Source organism: Corvus hawaiiensis, chromosome 7 (genome assembly GCF_020740725.1).
Source record: "Corvus hawaiiensis isolate bCorHaw1 chromosome 7, bCorHaw1.pri.cur, whole genome shotgun sequence".
NCBI lineage: Eukaryota > Metazoa > Chordata > Aves > Passeriformes > Corvidae > Corvus > Corvus hawaiiensis.
This window is the reverse complement of record NC_063219.1, coordinates 20,173,204-20,199,441: the sequence shown is the minus strand read 5'-3', so window position 1 is coordinate 20,199,441 and position 26,238 is coordinate 20,173,204. Positions and strand designations below refer to the sequence as shown.

Below are 26,238 nucleotides of genomic sequence, written 5' to 3'. Positions count from 1 at the left end.
CCACACCATCATTCATCAGAGTAAACAGTATACAAAATTATATGAAAATCAGCCTTGAAGAAACATCTTACCACATGTTATGCTCAAAGACCTTAGAAGGATCAGTTAAAATCCGTGATCCGAGTGGAACCGCTGGTCGTCTACTACTTTGGTGCCTGTGTTGCATCTTGCTTTTCCTCAGATATAAAGCAGAAAGCCTTGTAAGGAAGTTTATTGTGTTGAGAGACCTGAAAACACATTTAACTCAAATTACAGTTTTGTAGTAACCTAATTATTTATGTCACTTACATGAGAGACTGGTCAAATAATCAAGAACTGGCATCAGATTTACCAAAATGATTTACTAAAATATCAATTCAAATGCTTTTTAGAAAATGCCAACACCCCTTCAGTGTGCTGAAAGCCCAAATAATCCCAAAGTAGGCTACTGGAATGAAACCAGTTGAAAGGTAAATTATTTGGTATCATTTCAAAGTCCTATCAGGCGGGCAAAAGAAAAGAAATACGCAGTAAAACAATAACCCAAGTTTGATATTGTATGAACGCAAGCAAGAAATGATCAGTAAAGAAACCACTTCTTCTAGTGGGGACATACTGTCAGCAAAATTGACATTTTTCACCCCACTCATTTTCTTCAAATGGAACTGTGACTGTGGTTTTATGCTTTTAAATAGGAAATTATATTATCTTTTTTTAAGTGTAAACATAATGCACATAAAGCTTTCCAAAATTTCTGCCATGTATTCTCCAGATCCCTGTTCAATGCTGTCTTTGAAATCTAATGGTTATACATGTTAACTTCTATTAACGCAAATCATAAAGTGATTCAGATTTTTCTATTACATGTATTATTTTGTCTTATATTGCTATATTTTACCTTATTTGGAATATCTTCATAAAGGATCTATAAAAGATAACAAGTGTGTGCAGCTAGTGCCAGCATTTTTGGTGGGGTTTTTTGCATATTGTTTATGTAGGCTTTCTATGAGACGAGTAAAATGAAATACCCCTCCTGCTACTTTTATCCTAATGGGCTTTTGTTCTTTTTTCCTTAAATGCTCTGCATGACTTTAAAAATTATTCTAAGTCCTATTTTTCCCGCCTTTTTCCTCTTTTTTTTTTTTTCCCCAATGCTGCTTCTGTAAAAATCACACAGACAAATTTAATGCACTGGAAACACAAAACGTAGTTACAAAAGAACAGGCACAAAACACTACTAGAAAACATTCTGTGCAAATTGATTGCAAAACAAAGATTTTTATCTCAAGGAAAACAGTACTAGTTGACGAGTCTTGTACTGTGAATTGAAAATTGTTAATCTGTACACATCAATACAAAGACTGGCAAAGGAATCACTTTAATTAAATGAACAATTCCTCATTTAACATGTACTTTTGAATGAGTCATGCTTTAAAAACGGCATTGTTTATTCATTTTAAGCCTAAAGGAGAAAAAAAGGAAAAAAGATTAAAATTTCTTTTTATTTGTCAAAGATTAAATAAAATGGAGCTTGCCTTATGGCTGACAATGCCAAATAAAACCACTGTTAATTTTGGCTGTTGAGACTGCAATGTTACCGAGACATGGAAGCACTGCCATACAGTGAAAATGTAACATTGAGGCCTATTAAAGAAATCAAAACTTCTTCTAATGTTAATGAGTTTATTACGGCTTTTTTAAAAAAATGTGGCTCAGCAGCTAAAACAATTCCAATTTATACTTCAATTACTACAAGTTGTTCATGGTTTTTATTTGAAAATATGTATGCATTTTTCATAATATAATCTATAATTATTAACATATATGGGATATAATGAAATAATAATTATGAGACATGAAAATTAAGATATCATGACAATTTCTGCAAAACGTGTAATTTACATAAAGGCAATGAAAAATAAAATTCTTGAAAATAAAAACAAATAGAAAGTCCTCCAAAACCCCAAACCACAATCGAAAATTATTATTACTAAATTATAAAAATGCTTGGACAAAGATTCCATTATTACATTGCAAACTGTTTACAAATCCTCTTCCTCCCTCTGTCATTTGAAAAGACCTGAGTTAGTATCTTGCATTTCCTGTGCCAGCATTGATATTCACCATAAAACACAATGATTCAGCTGCTAGGCTAGTCACATAATTTTTCTTGGCTTTCTGAATATCTCAATAAGAACATGAAAAGATGTGCAGATGGGAACTATAGTCAGATGACTAAGATGATCTTACATCAGTAAAATCCAGATATGCAACTCCTTCTTTGAAAAAGTGAGCCTTTGAGTGATAATTGAACAATTTCAGTGGATAAATTCTGAAAATGCAAGGTAAGTAGGGTAGGTGAGGAAGTTTACTGCTGCATTCAATGCTAAATGTGAAGGAACTCCCTTGAGACATGCATGTATATCCCTGAGAGTTAAACGTGATCCACAGATCACGAGATTAGTGGGCAACAGGGCTACTAGAAGTTCAAAAAGCATTAGATCACTTGTAAGCCTAAATCAGATTTTCTGAAGCGAGTCATTGCTCGATTGTTCAGCTGAAGTTTGTTAATGAAACAGGCAAACACCCTTTCTTGTTATCAGGTAAGATGATCATACCCTGAAGTTATGACAGCAAGAAATGTTGTCTAAAAGAATTAGGAGTTCTTTCGTTGTTCAGAGTCACAGTCAGGAATATTTTAAGTTTGATTATTAATCAAAACAATTCAACTTTCATCTTTAAGGAAATTAACATAAAACTGAATTACATTAAAAATTACTAAATTTTGTGGCAGCATAACTATTTTTCAGAAAAAAACTTTCAAAGAAACAATGCACTTGATAACCATGTTGAAGAGCAACATGGAAGTCTTAATTTCTCTGTGGAGCACTGCCTTTTACACTTTACAATTTTGTCACTGTTACAAGTACAGATCAGGTCCTCAGTTTAATTGAGAAATTTTAAGAAACAGCCTTAAAACCCCTTCCCTCCGCAAACAAGCTAACACAGCATCTTTAGTACAGCTTTATGCAGGTGAATATGCAGAAGAACGTACATACATCCACTGCTAGCCAGACCTGATGTTGGCATTAAATTAATTGATGTAGGCTTTAAAACCCTGAGCAGTCACACCCACAGAAGAAAAATTAGATACAGGAGAAAAGAATTGCTCTAAGATTTCTAACAGTGAATTACACCCCAAAACATATGTAAACCACTTAACTGATGAGTAAAATTCTTTAAAAGCATCAGTTCTGAGAGGGATGTCAGAGGAAAAAAAAACAAAACAAAAAGAATAGAAATAACCTGTTACTTTTGTCCAAGAACCTAATTTTATGTATTTACTGGATGAAAATATTTTGACATTTGACTGATCTCCAACTACAAATCTAACAACTTCTTCCATCTCCAATCATTAAACCTACTTGTAGAGTCTCTCTTATAAAGAAAAATATAGCCTATATTAGGAATAGTATGTGCAGTTTTTGTGACACTCCTAGACAGAAAAGTATTTTGAAAACTATTAACTTCATACAATTACTTCTGCTTGGTACCTAGAAGCTTATCTAGACAATATTTGACCATTAATTCCCAATGCTCTCCTGTAAAGCCTTCCTAATCTGTATTATCACCACCAAACACTACCAAAACTCAGAACACCTTACACAAAACAGATGCAAGTGGCAATCAGGGACATAAAGGAAAAAAAATTTCAAGATAATGGTGACACAGAAGATATAACTACAAATTACCAGTGGTTATTTTTAAACTACATACATATTAATATTTCTTAATATTTCCAATCTGGGTGGAGGTGGGGGTGACTTCACTGTCAACCAGACTCATTCATTAACTGAGTGCTTTATTCTATTTGGCCAAATGACTAATCATGCCCTCTTGGGGCTTCATAATTAGTTTTTCAATTATATACATCCAAAAAATGTTGCACATTTGAAACAACAGGGTATTTCACAATTTTTCAAACTCAGCAGATATAAAAACTTCAACTGCTTTTCTTTCTCGTGCACCGGGAATGATGCAGACCTCCCTGTGAGCATACAGCAACCTCAGTAAAACTGCTGCAGAGCACTGCCTCCCAGGGGAAAAGAAAAACAAAAGAAAAATTATTTTGATTTATTCTGATTCCTATAGAGACAACGAAGTTAAAATTAGTTGAAAAGCAAAGCAGATAAAAACAAACAAACCTGCCCCACCAGATATAATTTAAATCACATAGACATGTGCTGAGAGAGAAGTGCCTGTTCTTCCACAAGCTGCGAGGTAGCCTGTTAAAAATAGTCGAGCAAAGAGGAAAGAGTTTATGCAATGGTAGAGGGAGAGAAGGGGAGATAAACCCTGCTGATTTACTGGAAATATTTACTTGAATAATCAAAGAAGGGTTCCTCGTTACCGTGCACACCCTCTGCTGGCTGCTACTTAACACAGGAAGGAGGGAAAGGAAAAAAAAGAGCTGTTGAGACTTTACGTGTATGCATACATATATACTTGTACAGTGAAGATACATCTAAACCTCCAAATGCAATCACTTAAACTGTTTTTAACCAGATTATCTACAAAATGCTGAATATTTAACTGTATTGCCTAACAAAAGATGATTTGTCTCAACACAAACTATGGGATTTTTTATTAAAGATTATGAGAATTGTGATAGGGCAACATGAATTTTACTACTTGTCTACAATTTATATTCAAGAACCTCATCCATTTACATTCTTGCAGGACTCTGGATGTCCACGTGGACTTTGCCTTACCAGCTCTGAAGTCACTGGCGATGTTGCTAATCCACCGCACAGTAAGCTCCACTTACTCCTCTAATCAGCTCTTTGAAGGAGCAACTGCAACAATCGAGTTTGTGTTTAGCTACCTTCACGAAATAGCTGCAAAGCAGCAGAAACTTAAAGGACTTTCTCTATTCTTAAAGTATTAGTGATGATTCAAGGTTCCGCTCAGATCCTGAAGAACAGATATGGGCACACAAAAGATCAGCAACTTTTGATTACCCCATTTGGTCGCTTGGTTTCTGGCAAGGAAGAGAAACAAATCTGTCTACAGCCTTCAGTTGCTCTGCCGGCAAGTAGCGATTGATGACTGCGACAACATTTGGGAGGTAGCTCTAAAAATACAAAAATGAAGTGTTACACGTCTTAAAAAGTTTCTGTTGACCTTGGAGTTTTAAAAAGCTTTCAACAAATCCCTTAACCGTCCCCCTAGATCCAGGTACACTCAATCCCACACCGCCGTACCCAAAAAGGCTCGCGGCCGGTGCCCCAGGCTCGCAGGTGCCAGCTCGGGCGTTCACCCCCGGGAGTGCCCCGCGCCCAACCCCGAGGACTGTGCTCTACAGCAGGAACATTTTAAAAGAAAGAATATACTAGTTCCCACTTCTCCTTAACTAGTTACCACTAAAAAAACTTTCCTGCCATTATTTTAAAAAACAACCGGTAAAATGCTTCCATCTGCACGTCCCACGTGCCGAGCGCCCGCATCGTTCAGAGCAGGGTCGGCGGGGAGCCCGGCGGGGGCGGAACTCCCGGTGCGCCGGCGGCTCCGCGGGCACCAGCGGGCGGCCGCTGCCGGCGGTTCTCACCAAGCCCTGCGCAGCGCCTGCTCCTGCCCGGTCCTCCGAGCAGCGCCTTATCAGCCCCAACGCCGCAGCCCTCCCCCGGAGGAGCGCGACCCCGCTCCGCCCGCCACCCGCAGGCACCACGCGGCCGCCTCAGCCGGCCCGGCCCACCCGGGAGCGGCGGCGGCCCTCCGCGGAGCGCGGCGGGAGGTGAAGTCCGGGCGCGCCGCGCGATTCCTCTCGCGAAAAACTACAGTACCCGGCGAGCCGCGGGGGAGGCGGCGGCGCAGGGCTGTCCCCGCCTGGCGTCTGCGGAAACCGGCGCTGTGGTGGCGGGGGAAGTGCAGGGCGTGGAGCACCGTCGGCAGGCCTCGGTTTGCCTCGCTCGGCAGTCAAGGAGCAAGGGGCCGTTCGGGCCTTTACCCGCTTCGCTTCACCTCTCGCCGGGCAGGGGTTTGAGAGAAAGCCGGCGCGGGCCTGGCCCTGCAAGGCTGCACGCCCCGCCGAGAGCGAGCCTGGAGCGAGGGAGAAAGGCGATCCCGGCCCGCGGGCCGGGAATATGCCCGCAGGCGGCCGCCGGCGGGGGCAAGGCCGCCCCCCGGGCGTGCGGGGTGCACAACGTGTGCCGCCTCCTCAGCCGCAGGGCCCACGGTTTCTATGCCAGGGATGCTGGTGTCGCCCACAGGAAGAACCTGGGACTCCTCAGAAAGATAATGTGTCAGGTAATGGGCTGCGTTTCGGCGCTGGCTGCATCCCTGAGGGTACGGGCTCTCAGTCGAGGGGGCTGAGTATCAGTCCTCTGGTGTTCGAGAAGTCCCCCGTCACGCTGGAGAACAAGTTTGGGGGAAAAAAAGGTGCAGTTTTGACGAAGACAGTTAGTAATGGTTAAATTTATTTCACAAGGCTCGGGCCTAGAAATGTAGAGAGGATTGTGCTGGGCAAAAACTGCAGAGGCACTTGTATATCTAATAATTGTGTTAGAAATAAGCTTTTATGAGATTCTGTATCACCTATTTCCCTAAGATGGCTTCATATTTAATACTAATGTTAAAGTCTTAGTGTTTCATGTTAAATTTGAAAGGAATTTTGCACAATAAGATAATCAGCAGAGATTTTCAGGTAAATGTAACCCCAGTTCTTAGTGAAACTAATGTTACAGAATAAATAGGAATTAAACCAATTACAAACTGAACCCTTTTTTAAAAACAGTTTTAAAACAATTACTGCTTCCATACAGTAGTTGATAGAAATACATTGGAAAAGACTGTGGAAGTGAATTGGCAATTATCTTACACTGAAAATACATTTATTGGAAGTCATCTGAAGTATTTGCTTATGTAACTAGATCAATAGGCATGCAAGGTTTACTGAAATGAAAATAAGTATGTCTGACTTACACTTTTTTTTTCTAATACTGGTACCTTTGTTAATGGTATAGAGCTCCTGATATCTTAAATGCATGGAAGAAACTTTAATGTGAGCAGTCTATTTCATCAACGTTTTGGGTGCTTATTGCAAATAACAGTAAATACATTTTTCTGTCTTTCACACCGAACACCACCAGCAGAATGGAATTACGTATTTAATAAATCCAATTAATTACATATAAAAGAATTCTGTGCATATTTATATTCTGGGGAGTTGAGTCCTTGATTTCAAAAGTCACCATGGAAGGTTAGTAGCCAGTTTTAATGCAGGCAAGTTAATGACAAAATATTCCTTACCCCTGCTGTCCATTATAGCTAATTAAAAATCTTTTAACTTGGTTTTTAAACAAGACAAAATTTTCTTTAAAAAGGTCTGGTAATTTTATTTATAAAAACCAAATAAGATTCTTCCTTGTGTATTTGGCTGTAAAGTTTCAATTAATGTGAATTATTAAGTTGCAGGAGCCAAATAAAATATTTTTCAGAAGCAAAGTTTGTTACAAACAGCCATCACTGTTAAAACGATTCTGTTTCAGGAAAGTACTAAATTCAAGAATGTCTGGACAACTCATTCTGCATCTCCTATTGCGTATGAAAGAGGAAGAATTTACATGGACAATTACCAATGCTGTATTACCAGGTAATAAATTTACAATTGTAAGGTACTGACTTACAGTTTTGAGACTGATTCTGTGTTACATTGCTAACTTTACTCATACAAATAGCTGCCATGAATTGAGTGGAGTTTACTTAGGAACAAAAAAAAAACCCAGGTGCATAAATCTTTGGTTTACAGTTTTTGAATTACATTTAGATGTCGCTGTATCTTAATGTGACACCTACTTTGGTAAAAGAAAGCCTGATCTTTCTGGTGCTGTATAACCTCAGCTTTCAGAGCAGGAATGGAAGATTACCACCATTTTCTAGTCTTGCACTAAAAAGCCAAATGAATAGTAGTTCTTTGTAGTCTGGTAACTAGCACTGTGCTAAAGAGTGTGTCACAGAATCAGCCTATGTAACAAGCTCGGTACTACGTAAATTCTGTATAAAATAGGTAAATTATTCTTCATGTAAAAGTACAGCCCGCAGTATGTGCTAGTTTTTGCTAATGTATTTTGCAGATTAGTTCTCTGATCTAATGTATTCTCCTGTTCCATGACCAGTTGCAGATACACAGGTTAGGAGGCAGGACATGGTAGGGTAGAGGACAGGAAATCTGTGTCCACCAGCCCTTGTCCTTGCCTGTCCCTACTGTGAGGGAAGTAGCATGGACTTGGAGAACTGCATTGCTGAGGAAGTTGTGGGCAGAGCAGTTTTGAGATAGTGTCATATGATACATAAAAGACAAACTACTCTGTCAGTGTAAACCACTAAGAGTTAATTAAATTAATCTATAACCCACAGCTGAGATCTAAATCTGCTTTTTTTCCTACATTGTATGAATGTTTTCAGTACTGGGTTAACCTGTCTAACATCTTTCAGGTTTTTCTTTGTCTCATCTTCTCCCAGAGGGCAAAACTGTGCACAGTACAAAGCTTTTCTTTTAGTTAGTAGAGGTTTTTTTTAAAGTATCTGAACATGACGCCACACCTTTGTTATGAAAGGCAACATTGGAAGAACTTGAGGGGAAGGTTCCAGGATGATCATTAGTTTTTGAAATGTGCTTTCTTCTTAATGTATATCACTAGCGCAAGAATGTTACTATTGTTACTTAAAAGAAAAATAAACCAAACTAAAAGTAAACCCAAAACTAAAAACAAACAAAAAAAAAGCAACCAGACCAAAAGATTTAGAGAAGTTTAGCTTTTAAATATTACATTATATTAACTATTGCTTATTAGGCCTTATTTTGAGAGCAATTTCAGGTATATTTACAAAGGTATATTTACAAATTTTTCTGACCGGCCTAAGGAGAAGGCAGGATTTATAAAACTGTATGAAATGACTTGTTGATAGAAAGTGGTCTATAAAATAGACTAATGATTAGCAATCATTTTCCTCTAGCATTGCACAAGAGCCAAGAATACTTTATCAAAAGTCAAAGTGTGCCAAGTCTGAAAAAATAGAAGATGCTTTATTATTGGAATGCCCACTGGTAAGATTGCTTTTTACTGGAGCATTGTTGTGCAAAATACTAAATTAATATATTTTGGTGAAACATTTAGAATGGAGTGCTCTTTCCTTCCAAACCATTTTCTCAATGTTTTTAGGGAGTTAAGTCATTAAAGGTTTGCAACATGTGCCTTATTTATATTAACTGAACATTTAGAGGTATACTTCTCTGTATTTCTCAGTAGTGCATTCAAATGCTTTTTTTGTAAGCTTTCATGGAAAATTTTAAAACCAGTGCTTTTATGCTTATGCAATTAATTCTTAATTCCTTACAAAATAAATTCTAGGACAGTAGCTGGGAGTTTTAGTTTTCTCCAGATCTGTTGACATTAAAAAAACCAAAAAGCAGATACACTGGAGGCCCAAAAACTGTTCTATTGTTTCTAACTAATAATTACATAATTTCTCTCCTTCACCCAGTGTCCACAGAGCTTAGAAATATAGCCCTATCCATGAGGTACCTAAAAATAAAGCAATGTAAATGCCATTTGTAGCAGTTACTACTGAATGTCTCATTTTGAAATACTTAAAGAACTTTATCTTCAAGGTTGGTATCAATTAGATCAAAAAGCAGTTAATTTTTCACAAGGCAAGGATGTTTTAAAGGCTGTCTTTTCTAGAAATGGTAACTGTCCTGCAAAAAATGTGACAGCAGACTATTTATGTGGTAGGTGATTATTTGGCATGGACATGAGCTTAGAGATACTGATCTGATTAGCAGGCAGCTTTCCTCCTTCAGTTTTTGAGGAATGTGTATTTACTTTTGTGTTCTTCTGACTGTGTCAAAATGTTATGTATCCTCCTGATACAAACTTTTTTCTAATAGCCTTTTTTTATGTAGGGGGAAATGCTACCGAGTCCATCAGATTACAAAGCTTCCCTGATAGTCTTGACAGTGCAGAACTGGCTTCTACGTCTCTCTGCTGATAGTGGAGAAGTACTGGAAAAAGTATATCTTGCTGGTTCCTGTTGTAAATTCTTCAGGTATTACACAACAACTAGGCTTTATATCATTAGCAGTCATTAGTAGTATAGTGGAGAAGGAGAGCTTTATATAATTAACAGTGATTAGTACTATAGAGGAGAAGGGGAATTGTGTTTATTTTAGTACTATCCTATGGCTGACAACAGATTTGTTAATCTAGAACATTACCTGGAGTAGTGTTCCTGCATGCTCTTACCTGTAGAAGAATTTCACCAACTTAAGTATTATGGGGTCAAATTTGGTATCAAGTTCCACAAAACCTAGCGTACTATTTGCTTTTCTCTGACAACTTTACAGCCTTTAGTATTGCAATAGCAACATACCAAGAGAGGACTTTAAAAGCTGAAAAACAAACCTGATCAAACATACAAACAATATGCTCAAAGTCTGAGATGTTTTTAATTTGCAAAGATTCTTCTCCATAGGGTAGATTTTAAAGCAGAGCAGTTACTTTTCTGGTAAACTGCTTCTTTTTTTCAGTTTTCAGAAGAAATTATTTTCTTTAGGCTGAAGGATAAGAAAGTGTGATTATGAAGGGAAGGAGAAAAATTAAGATAGTGAATGTTCATGCTTTCCAACTATTTCTCACAATCCTGTATGAAATAAGCCATTCCTAGTTCCATGGATTTTACATCATTGCAAAGAGCAAACATCTTGAGCACCTCTTCCAAATCAAATACTGAAGTTTGCCTGGGCACAGGCATTGGCTTAGTTATGGTTGACTATATTTTATGTGAAATAATATATTTATTAATAAATAGTTTTTATGTCATTAAGATAGGCCTTTCTTGTCACAAATAGGTATCTGAGCTGGGATACTCCTCAAGAGGTAATGATTGTAAAGTCAGCTCAGAATAAGCTCCCTGCAGCAGCACGGCAGGTAAGTTTGTCAAAAAACTGTCATTTTTACAACATTGATCAAAAAAATTTACAAGCACAAAGATGGGGACATTATACTTTGTTATTATGGTAGAAGATAAAATTTGTCCTACCTTTAATAACTATATTCAGTATTGTTCCTTCCCAGGCAGGAATCCAGCAGACTGTATTGTTTTATCTTGCTGTATTCCAAGTTTTGCCTCTTTCATTCATTGGAATGCTGGAAATAAACAAAAAGGTAAGTTAATTTTTCTAATAACATGTGATCTGTAATGTAGTTCTATGACAGCTGTAGTTTAGACACTTATTTCAGAATTTCCGAAGTCATACTTACAGCTTGTAAAAGCAATTGAAACATTAATTAGCAGCAGTGTTCTTGTGTCTGATAGGGGCGTTGGGGCAAATATTCTTAATTCTAATGACCAGAAGAGAAGATACAAATAGATTCTGTTACTGGGTTGCTCTTTGACATGTGGAAGGACTTTAGCCTTTTCTTAGAACAATCATAAGAATTAGGAAATCCTAAAGTGTTTGTACACTTCTTTTCACCTCCTTAAAGAAAGATAGATGTGCCTCTGACCCAGTCCTAGTAACTGTCTATCAAGTCTATATGCAGTTACAAATGTTTCAAACTTTTATTATCACTGTTATTGAATGACAGAAGTAAATATGTCTTGCTTTACCAGTCAAGAACAAACAACCTGAGTTCAGTTTCTGACCTGTAAGTAAGTGCATATACTTAGGAAGAAACTTTGAGCCAGATTGCAATTATTACTGTTTGATTTTAAGTCAAGAAAGCTCTGGATACAACTTACACATGAAAGAGTACAAACATGCAAACTCTGTCTTTTAGGTTCTGTGAGGTACAGTGTCTTTTAAGGTCCAGAGCTATAAGCTGGAGTTTTAGCTGGTGCTAGGTTGGGTTGAGGCTATAATTGAAATTGGGCCTGACAAGTGAAGGCATGGGGTTAAACTTTTTCATTTGGGCCCATGAAAGTTTGGGGGTACTGTGTATTGTTCTGTTCAAAATTAGTATTTGGGACTGGAAAAAATGTTACCAGTATCAAAGGTATTCTCAATCTAGTTAGGAATGGCATGCCAAATTCATCATGGTCATAGTAGGCGGAACATCTGAAAGAGCACTTCTTCAGCTGGGTCTGTACCAAGTACTCATCAGAGAAATTGTTAAACTATAATGGAAGGGCAGCATTTTAGATGTGAGAATCACCCAGCAGGAGATGCAACCAGTGAAGGCAATGCCAGACCTGCCGCAGATCAGAGGAATGTGACTGTTAGATTGGAGTTAGGGTTAGTGTTACTGTTTAAGACTGCAGAATGCACCTCATGCATCAGCTTTACTGAGATGGTGTACCACAATAAATTCTGAGTTCAGAGTGGCTGAGGTCTTAAGGATAGAAAGGAGACTTGAGGGTTGGAAGATTATTAGAGTTTGTGTTTGAAAGACACAGAGACCTAAGCTAACAAATGTATTGAGAAAGAGCTGTAAAACGAAGTAAAAGGTGAAGTCTCAGAAGTGAATATATCTTTCATAACTGAACAGATCACAAAATTGTAGGTAGTGTTAAGGTGTAGGTGTCTTACAGTTTCTGGGTTTCTTTATTTTTTATTGGTTTTGAGCCTGTTTTAACTGGTTTAATTGCTTTTTTACATAGTAAGTCAGATTAAAGAAAACTACATTTCCAAGCATATCTATTAAAAAAACCCAATGAACTTCACATGTTGCTATTAATTAAATATGAAGAATTCGTTTGTGGGGTTTGCTCAGTGATGTGTTAAGCAGTAGCACAAATGAATAGTGCATAATTATTAAAAAGGATAAGTCAGCTTCTCATGTATATGTCTAATTTGGATTCAGAGAGAATCCTGTACTCTGTGACAGCTGGATAATGAAGTTTTAGTACAGCTGTACGCAGCCATAGAGTTGTGATTAGACTAGTATTTTACCCTGGTGGTGAAGAAAGAACAGAAGATCTGAAATCAGGACTTTTGGATTGAGTTGCTAGTTTTGCTAACATTCCTGTGGGATGCTGGATAATATAATCTATTCATGTATGATAATAACTGGGTAGCATGATATGAAGATAAACTGAGAATTTATTAGAGCATGAATCTGCTTGCAGAATATGACTAATCTAACCTCAGGTGTTACTGCAGTGCAACGGATTAAAGAAACTCAGCAGAAGAGATGAGTTACAGAAAACTTCATGAATTTAAAGACTGATCGTAGAGATTGGTCAGAATAAAAAAAAATAAAGCAATTGCAAAATCAAGGACATAATGTCAGTTATTTGTGTTTTCTCTCAATTATTTCTTCTCTAATAGAATATTTTTTGCTTTATTTTATTCCAGATTTTTGGTAATAGTGTGACAGATGTTGCTGTTTCTAATGGAATCCTGATTGTAATGTATAGCATGGGTCTGGTCAGGCTCTATAACTTCAAGGCCATTTTGGAACAGGTAATGAAACAAAAGAGTTTTCATACAGTCCATGCTATTTTTGGGTAAAAAGTCATAAATATTTGTGTATGCTACATAAGTACATGGGGCATGGGTCAAAGGATAGGTTCCTGCCCGAATTTATGGTCAGAAGATACAAATGGATACACTATTAGAAAAATTACTTGCAACAGTTACAGTTGGCAAAACATAAGAGATACAGGGTCAGACAGGCACTTCTGAGGAGTTATGTAAATGTTAGACCAGATGTGCTCCTCTTTACACACGTATACTGTAGTTTTAGATGATTGTTAAGGCCAGGAACTGGTGGGCATGGGGAAGTTTGATCTCAAACAGAACTGCAGTGAGACTTGTGAGTTTATATCTTTCCAGTCAAAAATCAAACTAATTCAAAAATAAGACCTCAAGCAGTATCTAACAAGATAAAGAATGCGGTAGTAATAGAGCAGTAAAACTAAAAAGTAAATAAATATGCATCTGTAAAGCTAAATTGTTCTGTGTTATTTTAGTTCATGGAACAACCATTTGATTTGGGACAAGAATTCAACTGGAATGGTCAGGTGGGAGTTGTAGGAAAGTATCCATTTGGTCTTCCATGTAACATTAAAATAACAGGTAATTATGATCTTTGTATTGGCTTGACTGGTGGCTTTTATGGATTAATTGTGACTTATTTCACACTAAGGAAAAATACTAAAATTACTGTGCTCATGTTGTGCTGTAGCTGTATTTCTGGATTTACATTATAGTAAAATGCGCTTTGCTTTACTTCTAATTACAGTAATAATTATATAAGACACACCAAGAAAACTATTAGAGCAACTAAGCTATCTGAAAAACTTTATAAGCAGTGCATGAAATGGAAACCCCTTTCTTTATTTCTGAGATGCAACTGTTCTTAAGAAACAGGAAGGACTAGGATAGCTGTTAGTAGCACCCAGAAACAGTATATGGTATGTAAGCAGAAGATGTGAGAACATTTACTCCAGCTTGCAGAGGAAATTCAAAGAGACTGAATAAAATTTGTCTGACTTGCATTTTGATATTCTAGGTTGTCAGAAATGTGCCAGTTTCAGTAAAATGAATTCCCGAGAAGAGAACAAATTATTAAAAACAATTCTAATGCCTCAAATCATTAACTTATAAATGTTCTGTGTTACTTAATGACTTCTTTCTCTAAAATGAAACAGTGGCTTCTGTTGGTATACTTGAGATTAGAATTTGGTGCTAAGAATCTTAATGAATGAGCAAAGCCTGAGACTTTCTTCAAAATTTCTTTTCTTACTTTAAAAATACATTCTCACAAGTTCACACTTGAGGCATCTAAAAAAAAAATTTAAAAGGTTGGTTTCACGAATATCAAAGAATGCATGTATTTATTTATTTAATTTAAAATGCTTCTGTATTAAACGTTTTTTACAGGTGATTGTCCACATAAAATATGCTTTTTTTTTTTCAGTGTCAGATAACAAGTGACACATCAATCCATATTTATATAAAAATGAGGGAGTACACAAAGATAAAATACAGACTTACATAGTGAAGTTATAATGCAATGTTTTAGCAAAACAAAGTAATAGGCTGCTATATTTGATCTCTCAGGTTCTTTCCCCATTTTTCTCTCCATCTCGATCTGTGAAACCACCATTTAACTTCAGGGACCTGTGGAAAGCCTGCTGTGGGAACTTTAATAGGACGATTTGATCTCATGGCTTATAGATCATTGTAGTTTTTAGTTTTGAGATTTAAAACCGTGGACTGGAGAAAACATTTTTGATCTTTAATCACATTCAGGAATTTGTGGTTAGGAAGTTTTGAACCCATGACATACATTTTTCGTGGTTGCTTTTTGCAAATAGTTGCATTCCTGTGGTTTCCTTCTTGAAAGAATAGTTGCATTTCTGAGTTGTTTTCTTTCAAGAATGAGACGGGCAAATGCTTCAGTGAGCAAGATCCTAACAGTTTCAGAGTGCAGGCTTGTATTTACTATAATTGAACTGTGTAGTTTTCCTTCTTACTTAGTCCTAGCCTCCCTACAGAAATTGCCTGAAGGGATGGCCATTATTACAGTACTGTTTCCATGGTGTGAGGTACCCGAAAGGAAGTGTAGAGAGATCGAAACATACAGGCTACTATGTACTATGCTACAACTCTTAACTGGTGAGGAATTGATTTTGGTCACAGTGTGTGATTTTCTGAATGGTCCAGAACTTAAAACTGTAGTTTGATTTATTGTTAGATGATATAGTAATTTCAGGAAAAAAGCAAGGAGAAGGATACCTTGTAGAAACCTTTTCCTGTTCTTGTTTCTTTGGTTTTATTTGCATTTAGAACAAACACTTGTTAGTGCTGCCAGGAACAACTTATGATGAGTTTAGATGAGTCTGCAGAGTTTAAAGTAAGTGAACAAAGAAGCTCAATTGAAGATTGAAAACTGGCAAGACTTGGGAAAGGACTTGCAAACAATAAAACAGGAGGTGTTAAGCAACCAGAGCAAGTGACATACAGCAGGAAAGAGGGAGTTGAGGCAGCAGAATCACATTATCACAGTGGTTTAGGTGGCTATGATCTTGCAAATCTTTGCCAAATGAACATAAAAGGAAAGGCGTATTTTATAAGTAGGCTCTACTACTCAGTATTGATATACTATTGAGATACATTTAATTGTATCATTTAGTTCATCTACCAGAATTTTTGAGGGACCTTGATATATATGCTTTATTTAAAAAGTTGTTTGGGTAAAATGTTAGCAAACTTTCTTATGTCATTTTTCATTTTCTGACTGATTTTAGTATCAGTAGGTCCTTTGCTTATGCTTCCATCTTCAACATTCTCTACATTTCCAGCAGATGCATGAGTTTTTTATAACCTGTAGTTTGTTATATCTTGCACAGAATCACCCATTTCCTATGCGTCACTCCAAAAGGCAAATAGAACATAGTCACTTTCCAGCTTAGGAAAGACTTCATTTCCATTGGCATTGAACTAATTCCATTCAATCTAAATGGCTAAGTAGATGGAAACATGAACAAAGGAAGAGGAGAGAAGCACTCCATAAACATAGTATCTGATGTCATGTGACAGCACCATTGGCAGCTAGGATAATTATCTACACTAAGCAGGATAAGAACAAGTCAAAATTTGGATAAGACGTTTGGGACCCAAAGTCCAAATAAGAACCTTGTTCTCCTTGCACTAGTTCAGTTTGGGTTTTTGTGTTCTGCCTGTCTAAATTCCCCTTGTAACTGCAGATTTTCTCCACATTTTGTCAATTTTTTCCCAGCTTTTCTCTGTTAGAAAGAGCTGATCTTCACTCTAAAGTTGATTCAGTTATAGCAGCTGTAGAAATTGCTTTGATTTACCTAGTTGGCAGAAGTTGTAAAGTTCTGTGCAGTCCATTTCATTCAAAATGCCTCTCATTTAGTAAACGGAAGACTTGTAAGAATGGCCTAGTACATCTCTATAATTTATCCCAACTGAACTGAAAGGAAAACTAGATACCTTTTGCCATTAATTGCAAAAATTTTTATATTTTGATTGATTTTTATGAACTCAGCTACAGATTGCATCCATTGTGGTCCACACTATTTTGTTGTATTACACAAAAGGAGAAAGCAGAATCTGCATATTCTATCCTCCTGCATTTAATTCAGTTGAGATTGCTGCTTGCTGTTTCCAGTTATTTATCACTGTTTTTCCCAAGACAATAGTGACCATTTTGATATGGTCTTCGATCTGTTCATGTGTACATCCTTTCTCAATCAGATAATTTTATTTGCTGTGTCTTTGCTTGTAAATCAAAGGTACTAGAAAAGTAGTTCAGCATCAAGATCTAAGAAGGCAGTAACCCTCCAGAGGGAACAGTGCAGATGTGCACCCGGATGCTAGGTGAGGTAGCATAGCTGGTGCTGGAAAAGAGTTCACAGCCAATGTGTTTCCACCAATCTTCAAAAGTTCTGAAGAATTTGTAGCTTTATTGGAATTTAGAATTGTAAGGATCAATGGAATTATGACTGTTCTGCTACTAATGGTGTTAACATTACCGAATATTTGCAGATACCCCACCTTTGCTATTTGAAGCATCTTCTCTGGAGAATGCATTTCAAATTGGAGGTTACCCTTGGCATTATATCATCACACCTAACAAGAAAAAACATAAAGGAGTCTTCCATATTTGTTCTCTGAAAGACAATGCTTTGGTAATATATTCAGAAAGCAGCTTCTCTGAAATTAATGTGTATTATGTTTGTCTTCATCTCTTATTCTGAGTAGGTAATAATACCTTTGTTTAGCAGTGTAGAGCTTACACAGGGATCACTCCAGTATCAAATTAGCTATCCCATGGAGTCATATGTAAAATAGTTTCTTCTGAATTAGTACTGCTTCTCATATTTCTTTCATTCCAATATAAACAGTAGCGCTGTCAGAGCTACACAGCACTGTATTCATGACTTAACTTTTAAGTCTCATTACCTGTTTCCTTGGTTACATGGTAACATCCTAACACTTCTGACTAGTCAGCCTACTAAATGCTGACTAAAGAATTATTTTAAATTTTAAGAAATTGCAGAGTAAATGTCCTTGATGTTTGTAGTTTATCTTTGACTTGTACCTTCTCTCTCTCTCCTTAAAAAGATTTGATTGCTCAGTTTAATCCCTTTTTGTCCCTAGAAAGGTTTTATTACTTAGTTTAATCTGTTCCTAATTGTTTTTGTTTATGTACTATTCATCATATGAATACTATTTTGTGTGAGCTCTCCCTCTCAGCTTTTATTTTGAATCTGGAATTGACCTGAAGATCATTCTGTATTTCAAGCAACTTCTAGGTCTGTTCAGAGTTTCTTGACTAAATAAGTCTCATTTGTAAATGTCCTTATCTCTTTTGCTTGCCTGATCAAACCAGTTATTTCCCTCCTGTCTTATTTTCAAAACTGATGTTTCACAACTGTAGCTGAAGATCAATTTTGATTCAAATGGACTTGTAGAATCCTTTCTCATCTGTTTTTTTCTATGTGGGTTCATATATTTGGCAATTTGAATGATCGATGTCAGCTAAATTTAACAACAGAAAGCCACTGCCAAAATCCCGAGATTTTGACTGGCTTGCATTTGATTGCTGAAATCACAAGGTATTCCAGGCTTACATGCTCCACAAATAATTTGCACAAAAGAGGCTAAGCCTGAGGTTTGAAGCTGAAGTAAAACTCTGTGCTAATGTTTGTCACATATGTTGACACGTCCCATGTCTTGGATACTCAAATAGCGGGAATTATTGAAGCGTTTGCACAGTTTCAGTTAAATCTTCATTTTGCTTAGTTTCAGGAGAGATAGGATGATACATAGCTAAGGTACAAGGTTATTGCTTATTGCATATTAAAAATCTCGAAACTGCTCCACCGAATATCTTGAGAATTGGAACTGAGTCTTTTTATTATTATTGTTGTTGTTTTTATTATTGTTCCACCGCCATCCTTTCTGGTCATGGTTAGGAGCAATACTTAAAAACCTCCAGAGGTATATAGTGAGGAGCTCAGTATTTCCTCTTTAATTAGATCTGTGAGACTTTCAAAATACTAATATTCTAAGCTTTCTTTTTCTTCTTCAGGCAAAAAATGGCATACAGGATATGAAATGCTGTTCACTTGAACCTGACTGGATATATTTCCATCCAGATATGTCAGGTAGAATAATCCACGTGGGACCAAACTTGATAAAGTATGAGCCTTTTTTACTCAAATCTTGTTTTCATTACAGAAGAAGTTGCATAACTGCAATAAATTCAGTAGTTTGACAATTTGCAGGCCCAAAAACTCATCAGACCATAGAAATTGTAAAATCTATTAATTTGTCAGAATCAAAAGTTCTTCTAGAAACATCTGAAGACTTCTGTGTGATGAATGTGGGCACTAGAGGCCACAGTTTAGATTTTGATATGAAAAATATTCAAGGACCACTGTGTCAAAATTTCACTGGTAAACATAAATTACAAAAATAATTAATTTTCATTTTATTTATTTACAGTGTTTTAATATAGATTTTTAAAAATTATATAGAAATGTTGCAGTAAGCAGATTAGAATACATTGACTAAATAAAGTCAGTAAGTCATAAAGTCACCCCAAGACATTTACTTACTTTATAATTTCTGTTTCTTTTGTAGAGTCTTAAAGCTTAAGGAAGTTAAAAATCATGCAGATCAAATGGAGATTGCAGAAGATTTTACAATTGTAGCCAACAGAGAAAACTGTGTGAGTTTAGTGTCTGAGACCACAATGTGTAGTTTTGAGCTATACACAGGGGGTTTGCATATCTGAGTAATCACTGTGTTTGATGGGCTTTATTCAAGGTTTATTGAAAGACATTTCTCTGTCTTCATTGGACTTTAAGCAGTATGAAAAGAATTTTGAAAACAATAACACTTTCAGGATAGATTTCTGAAACCTCCAGTCTTTTCTTTAGTTTTCAGCATTCTTTATGGTGTGCAGTGTAAACATGTATCATGGATATAAAACATACTTAAAAGATGGTGACAGATTTCCTTCAAATGAAGGTGCCACCAAGTGATAATTGTGTGCATCTCTGGTGCTCAGGTAAGTAGAGCATACAAATGCTAGAAATGTTTCAAGTCTCTCATAACTTAGGGGTAAGTCTTCATAAGCCAACAAAGACAATACACTGCTTCCAAAAGTCCATTCCTTTTCCTGGCCATCCACACCTGTCACTCTCTCGTGACAAGTCTGGCATTCATCTAACCCTTGGCACTAAAATAACAGAATAATAACCTGACAGAAAACGTGAGTACTTTCCTGCTTGCTTGTTTTGCTGAACTGGAGCAGAACAGGATTGAATCATCAGTGAATCAGAAGAGTGCAGAGAGGTGGAATCAAGCGTGAGAGGATGTTTAAAACTACTGGTAGAACTGAGCTCTTAAATCACCTCAGTTGTTTCACAAAGCCTTTTACGATACAGAATCACAAAGACAATCTAATGTCAAAAAGGTTAAAGAGCACACATGAAAACAATTCTAGGTAGTGCCTGGAACTGTCATTTTGATTGAGCAGACAAGTTATGTCTTATCTAAAAGCAAATTTTTATAATTTGAATACTGTAAAATGTCTGCGAATCTGTGATACTAATTTTGAAGCTTTTGCAGGAAAAAAGGTTTGTGTATTAAAAATCTACACAAACTCAAGAACAAAACTTGCATTGAATTAAAAAACTAAGCACCAAGTCATCTAATAACTTGACATACCGAGTTCTACTGCTGCCTATGCTGTGCTTATTCCTTTTGACTTCTATTAAGACACTGATAACCTTTTTTTTAAATATTTTCGGTGTTAATGAAGCCCAGTGGAAGCACCCATGGTGGTTTAAGATGCTACTTTCCCCATCTTCTGGAAGTAAGAGTTTAGGAAAAAAATTGGTGGTGATTTAGCAGTCATAATTCTCATTCTAGCATCTTGGTTCTAGTCACTTCTGTTCAAAAAATTATGGTAGCTGAGAACCTTTGCCACCTCTGTGGGACACCTCTAAATATGAGTAAAGAGCAATAATATCTCAACTAAAGTCACCAAGTTCATGAACTCCTAAGGAAAACAGCAGCACCAGGGCTATGCATAGCTATTGAGTAAAACAAGGTCAGAAAACAAAATATATGAAACAGATACGTTGTCAAATCAATAGAAACTAAATTGTTCTGAAGTCTAGAGACACTTTTTGTATGTTTCTCCAAAGGTGAACAACACTGTTACTGTAACAGCTTCTGGTCGAGTGGTGAAAAAGCGTTTTACCTCGCTGGATGATGACCCAGAACAAGAGGTAACTGATGTAGTAAGAGCACTTCATGGATTATTTCACTGTTTAGCTAGCCAAAAGCCCTTCTTGTTTCAGGTGCGGTGGGTGTAACCATTAGCTGTGTGTATCTTTGAGTTCTTTATTCTTCTTCTCTTTGTCTTCTTCTAATTGCTTCACATGCTGTTTATCATCTTTTCTCCTTGGTTGACATTTGAGCTTTGAATTTTCTTTTTCTTTCAAGAACTCATATTATGCCCCATGATACCATAACTCCATGTGCCTTCAGTGGCACAGAAAAGATATGTTAATGTGTCAAACCATTACTCTTTTCTTTATTTAAATGTCTACTTTGAACGTTCCTTATAAAGCATTTTACGAAATGAAAGGAACTCCTTCTTTTCCTCTGCTTTAGGATCCTCTTGTCTTTTTTATAGTATCTCTAAACTTTCTTTTTCTCTCCCAGTTACTTTGATTGGATTGTAGGATAAGGTATTTAACACTTTTCCTTTAAGTAACTGCTTCTTGAGAATGAAAACACCCCTTGAGTCTTAAAAGGTTATGAAAAATATTTTTTAGCTCTATCTAGAGCTGGATCTGTAATTGACATAAGCACAACAGGTAAAATTCATCAGTTTCTGGCAGTCTCTCCTATTCTTTATTCTGAGGAAATAGATTTTACTGTGGTAAAAATACAGCACAGTCCAGTATAACCCATAAGGGTCTGCAGTATATCTCTATTCACTTTTTCTTTTAACCATAATAAAAATAATTGCACACTATTTTTCTTTCCTGCTGTTACACTTTACTTGTGATTCCAGTAAATGTTTTTACATTATGGAAGAAAGACTGGCTTGAATTTAAAGAGCATGTCACAGTGAGATAAAGGCAATTAAGATAGTTCACAATCTTGCCATTTGGGTCTCAGTTCTTCAATGACATATAATCTGTGGAGCAAGAGAGAGATCTGAATAGAACATAGAGATATTCAGGTAAATGGAATTACTCTAATGTACCCGTTCACTCAAAACCAATGATGGTTTAAAGCTACACTGTCTCTTAATGACTCTGCTTCAATAAATACATATAAATAAATACATTTCTTCAGCCTCTCCAGAAGTACTTATTTTGTATTTCCTGTATGTTACATATTAAATACATGTACTTGCACATTAGGATTTTTCTGAACATCACTTCCTTTTCTCCTACTTAAGGAATTTTGCTGAAATACCCTGACAGCTCATGTTGGGAAAAATGCCTGTTGGGTATCGAGCTCCCAAAGTTTTCTTTCAGAAGATAAGTACTAGAATTTGCCCAATTCTGCTTTCACCTGAAAGAAAAAAGAGCTCTACAATTTAGGTAGAGAGGAATGTGAATTTATGTTTGATTTGTAATCTTGAGGTTTTGTTTTTCCTAAGACATTCAAAATTGTGGACTATGAAGATGAATTGGATTTATTATCCACTGTGGCAGTTACTCAGATAGGAGCTGATGGAAGAGCTCACCTTGACTTTCATTGTAATGAACATGGGATTCTACTTAAGAGTATTCCATTAAAGGAGTCCTGGGATGTGGTGAGGAAAATTCTTGTCTTTTGTTCCCACTGTCTCTTCCCCACACTCATTTACATACCACTTTTCACATTTCAAGCAGATATAGAAGTAGTATTGCGAAGGGATGAGATTTGTATAAAATAATAATCACAACTCTAAAATTGTAACTGCTCCATCAGACAGTAGTTAATTTACCTGCAAATCTCCTTTATTTGAAATTGTAATTTTTTTTCATTGGTTGATTTGTTTGGGGGTAAGGGTTGTCCTTAATGTATTTCTGAAGTATTTATCAACTTAAATACTCATTCTGTGGCTATTTACATCAGATTAACTTTGCAACTTGTAAATAGTCTCCCTAGTTTAACTTGAACTACTCATGCATTGAATGAAGCATGGACCTCACTATGTATATATTTGGGAAGATGGAATGGGCTGTTCATACAGTCCAAGTTTAGGTGGACATCCAACTAATATGGTCTGAAATTTTCAGCACCTTCGCACCTCTTTTATCATTGACTGCATAGGCAACTTGTGATCTTTAAATCGGATGCTCTGAATTTAGATTCCTAAAATAGGGATGTGAGAAACCTCTCAAAGTTTTAAAATTCTGTCCTTTATCTGGAAGAGTAATCTCTGTGTATCCACACAAAATTTCTGCCTGATCATGGAGTTCACTGGTGTTAAATATTTTTTGTTCCTTGCGGAAAATGATGTGGATCTTAGCAAGTTGTGCAAATAGAGACTGCAATCCTTTTTTTTTTTCTCATTTCAGACTTACAGTCATGAAGTTTACTTTGACAAAGACCTCGTATTACATATAGAACAGAAGCCTAACAGGAGATTCAGTTGTCATGTTTATCAAATGGTCTGTAATACTGCAAAAGATGATGATCCTTAATGCTATGAAAAAAAACAGAAAGTGTTTTGAAAAAAAAAGGAGGGAGAACTTTTGTATATATTTAAGCCATAAGCACCAGCTACAGAGACTTTTGGATGCTATTTAATGATACTGCAAAAGATGATGATCCTTAATGCTATGAAAAAAACCAGAAAGTGTTTTGTAAAAAAAGGAGGGAGAACTTTTGTATATATTTAAGCCATAAACACCAGCTACAAACTTTTGGATGCTATTTAAGGACTCCATACATATGAAGTAGTCAACTACTGTTTTTCTTGCTGGATTTAATCTTAACATTTTATACTACTACATAAGGTTTTGTTTCTTTTTTTCTTTGTGACACTGTACACTTGCCTGTAGTTCCTCATGGCTTTTCATGTATTTACCAGTTCATCATTAATGCTAGATGCAGCATTTATTGCTTCTCTTCAGCAATAGGATTGAAATACTGGATATCAAGAAGAAAGATGTGGACTTACTTATTATCTACCATTTGCTGTGATCTGTCTTACATAGTTTTACCTATGCAACTCTAATACAAACTGTTAATTAATCCAAGTATGTAAAACTATCTAGGATAAATTTTGTATGTAGTATGAAAATTGTAGTGTTCCCATTAAACCACTTAGACAAAATCCTTCTCTTGGTTTTGTGTGAGAAATAAAATCACTCAGGTTTTCTGGTTGTGTATGTTTTGGTTTAAAGAGAAATATTAATAAATTATGTATTTTACTGTCTTTTTAATATATCTTTTTATGTGTTTTTACAGATAGATAACCAAGCAGTTCTCTGCCTGACTCTGTTAAGGATCAGGAGTTGTACAGTGTGAGCCAAAGCTCCCAGCTGTTCACCCTTACAACTGTGTGCAGATACATTGGAATGCTATGTGGTATATTCAGAATCTGCAGAATGAAAGCTTTCATTTTAAATTAAAAAACACTCACAACAACAAAACACAGGCTCTAGACTTCACAGTGATAAAGTTTTTTCAAATGCACGCCAAAGCTGGGCTCAGGAGAATAGCTCATCAAAACAGAACTCACTGCTATCACTGTCATCATAAGCATGGCAATTCTAAATGCAAATACTTCTTTTTGCTCCAGGCTTTACTAATTAAGTGTGGATCATTCTAGTGATGCAATAGAGAAGAGCTCTAGAAGAATGATAAAATTTTTCTATTGTGAGTTTTTAAAGAAAGTGTAATGCAAAAGAAAAAGTTAATTACAATTGTGGAAAGAAAAAAACAACACAATAAGGACATTTAAGAAGATAATGAAACAACAGTAGAAAAAAAGGGTTGCAGCAACACCCAACTTCCACCCTATCTTCTGTAAGTTATCACTCTGGGTCCAGGAAAGAACATCTGTCCATTACCTGCTATTTTATAACTATGTAAGTAATATATGAAGATAAAAACTAATATGAAGCTGTATTCTTAAGACAAAAGACCCAACTTTTAAGCAGATACTTAAGATAATTTTTTCTCTCATTGCTGTTTGCTTTTTGAAGCAGTTCCTCTCAGAGAAAGATATTTAAACTTCATCTTTTATTAAATAATGCAAGTATTGTTCATCAAGACAAGCCATAGCTTTCAGGAGTTTACTGTGCTTCCTCGTGGCTTATTTTTAAGCTATGGCAGACTTATGAAGTGATAGTCTGTTAAATCTATAAATGTACATTAGTATCTTTTTAAAAAACAAAAATGCAGTAATTTGTAATGACCAAAAGGCAGCCCAAACTTTGATGAAGATTGAGTCTTGTGCAAGAAGTTCTATCACTCTAAATGCACACTGTGTTGCTGCATTACATATAAGGGCAGATGTTCCATCCTGGCAGGTCCCACATAGACATTTTCATTCAGAAACAAAGAGGTTTCTATTTACTTTAAAACACCTTGAAAGCTACTTAAGAATAGAGAATCCCAAATGACTAGCCCTGAACACTTCTGAGTGTCTTGGCACCTTACTTACAGCCTGGAACACACCAAAGAATCAGAATTATTAAATGCTTATGGTTTGTGCTTTTCAAGCTGTGAGTTGCCTTCTGTACCTATGCAGAGACCCAGAAAATTCTAAAAATAAACTTCTGTTTAAATAGGAGGAAGATGCTGACCACAAACCAGTAGTTTTTACACTATTTAAAATAACTGTATCTAAACCAAATACAAATACCTGCATGCTTGGTGGCAGCCCATCTGAATCAACTGCTTTTACTTCAAGTTAAATTTCTAAACAAAACTCATCCCCAGAAAAAAAGATAGTACCTTACTTCTCCAGGAGATTTTATATGCAAGCATTTTTAGTCACTGTTGCTGGTAGGGGTGTACTGTTGTGTAGTATCAAATTGATATTAAATGTGAATTAATGCATTAGATTAATTAAAGTAAGACAGAGAAGATAAAATTTTTCTTCACTTCTTATAGGCAGTACCTAGCTCCTTTTTTATCAGGAAACCCATTTTACTGATAGGTTGTTGTGGGGTATGCCCAGCCCCCGCCCTGGAGGGACGTCTGCTGAGATAAGGAGATTGAGCAAACATCCCAGCAGAACTCCC

General features: G+C 36.3%; 2 protein-coding genes across 8 annotated transcripts in view; one reads left to right on the top strand and one right to left on the bottom strand.

The window, feature by feature from the left end:
• Nucleotides 1–5,847, bottom strand: part of METTL8 (methyltransferase 8, methylcytidine) — a 46,785-nt gene extending 40,938 nt beyond the window's left edge. For 4 of the 7 annotated variants that reach the window (XR_007205007.1, XR_007205008.1, XR_007205009.1 and 1 more), the window contains exons 1-4: nt 5,588–5,727; nt 5,001–5,113; nt 4,185–4,265; nt 72–227 (exon numbers count right to left, since the gene is read on the bottom strand). Coding sequence is in view for 3 of the 7 variants with exons in the window: in XM_048310385.1 (XP_048166342.1) it covers nt 72–227; nt 4,185–4,265; nt 5,001–5,005 (242 nt within the window). In the remaining 4 variants the exon portion in view is untranslated. Of the gene's footprint in view, nt 1–71; nt 228–4,184; nt 4,266–5,000; nt 5,114–5,587; nt 5,728–5,822 lie in introns of those variants that run through there. The other 3 variants (XM_048310386.1, XM_048310388.1, XM_048310387.1) reach the window with 3 other exon arrangements.
• On the top strand, nt 5,085–24,422 carry DCAF17 (DDB1 and CUL4 associated factor 17). Its single transcript, XM_048310230.1, has 15 exons — nt 5,085–5,107; nt 5,478–6,285; nt 7,527–7,630; nt 8,995–9,085; nt 9,944–10,086; nt 10,889–10,967; nt 11,115–11,204; nt 13,337–13,444; nt 13,954–14,059; nt 17,501–17,643; nt 19,050–19,159; nt 19,604–19,691; nt 21,178–21,261; nt 22,653–22,808; nt 23,560–24,422. The coding sequence occupies exons 1-15, from the start codon at nt 5,085–5,087 to the stop codon at nt 23,683–23,685; spliced, it is 2,259 nt and encodes a 752-aa protein (XP_048166187.1). The 3' UTR covers nt 23,686–24,422.
• The last annotated feature ends 1,816 nt before the right edge of the window (nt 24,423–26,238 follow it).

Coding starts and splice junctions, on each gene's coding strand:
- DCAF17 (XM_048310230.1), top strand. CDS start 5,085: ATGACTGCGACAACATTTGGGAG. Junction 7,631..8,994: donor TACCAATGCTGTATTACCAG/GTAATAAATTTA, acceptor ATTTTCCTCTAG/CATTGCACAAGAGCCAAGAA. Junction 10,087..10,888: donor TCCTGTTGTAAATTCTTCAG/GTATTACACAAC, acceptor TGTCACAAATAG/GTATCTGAGCTGGGATACTC.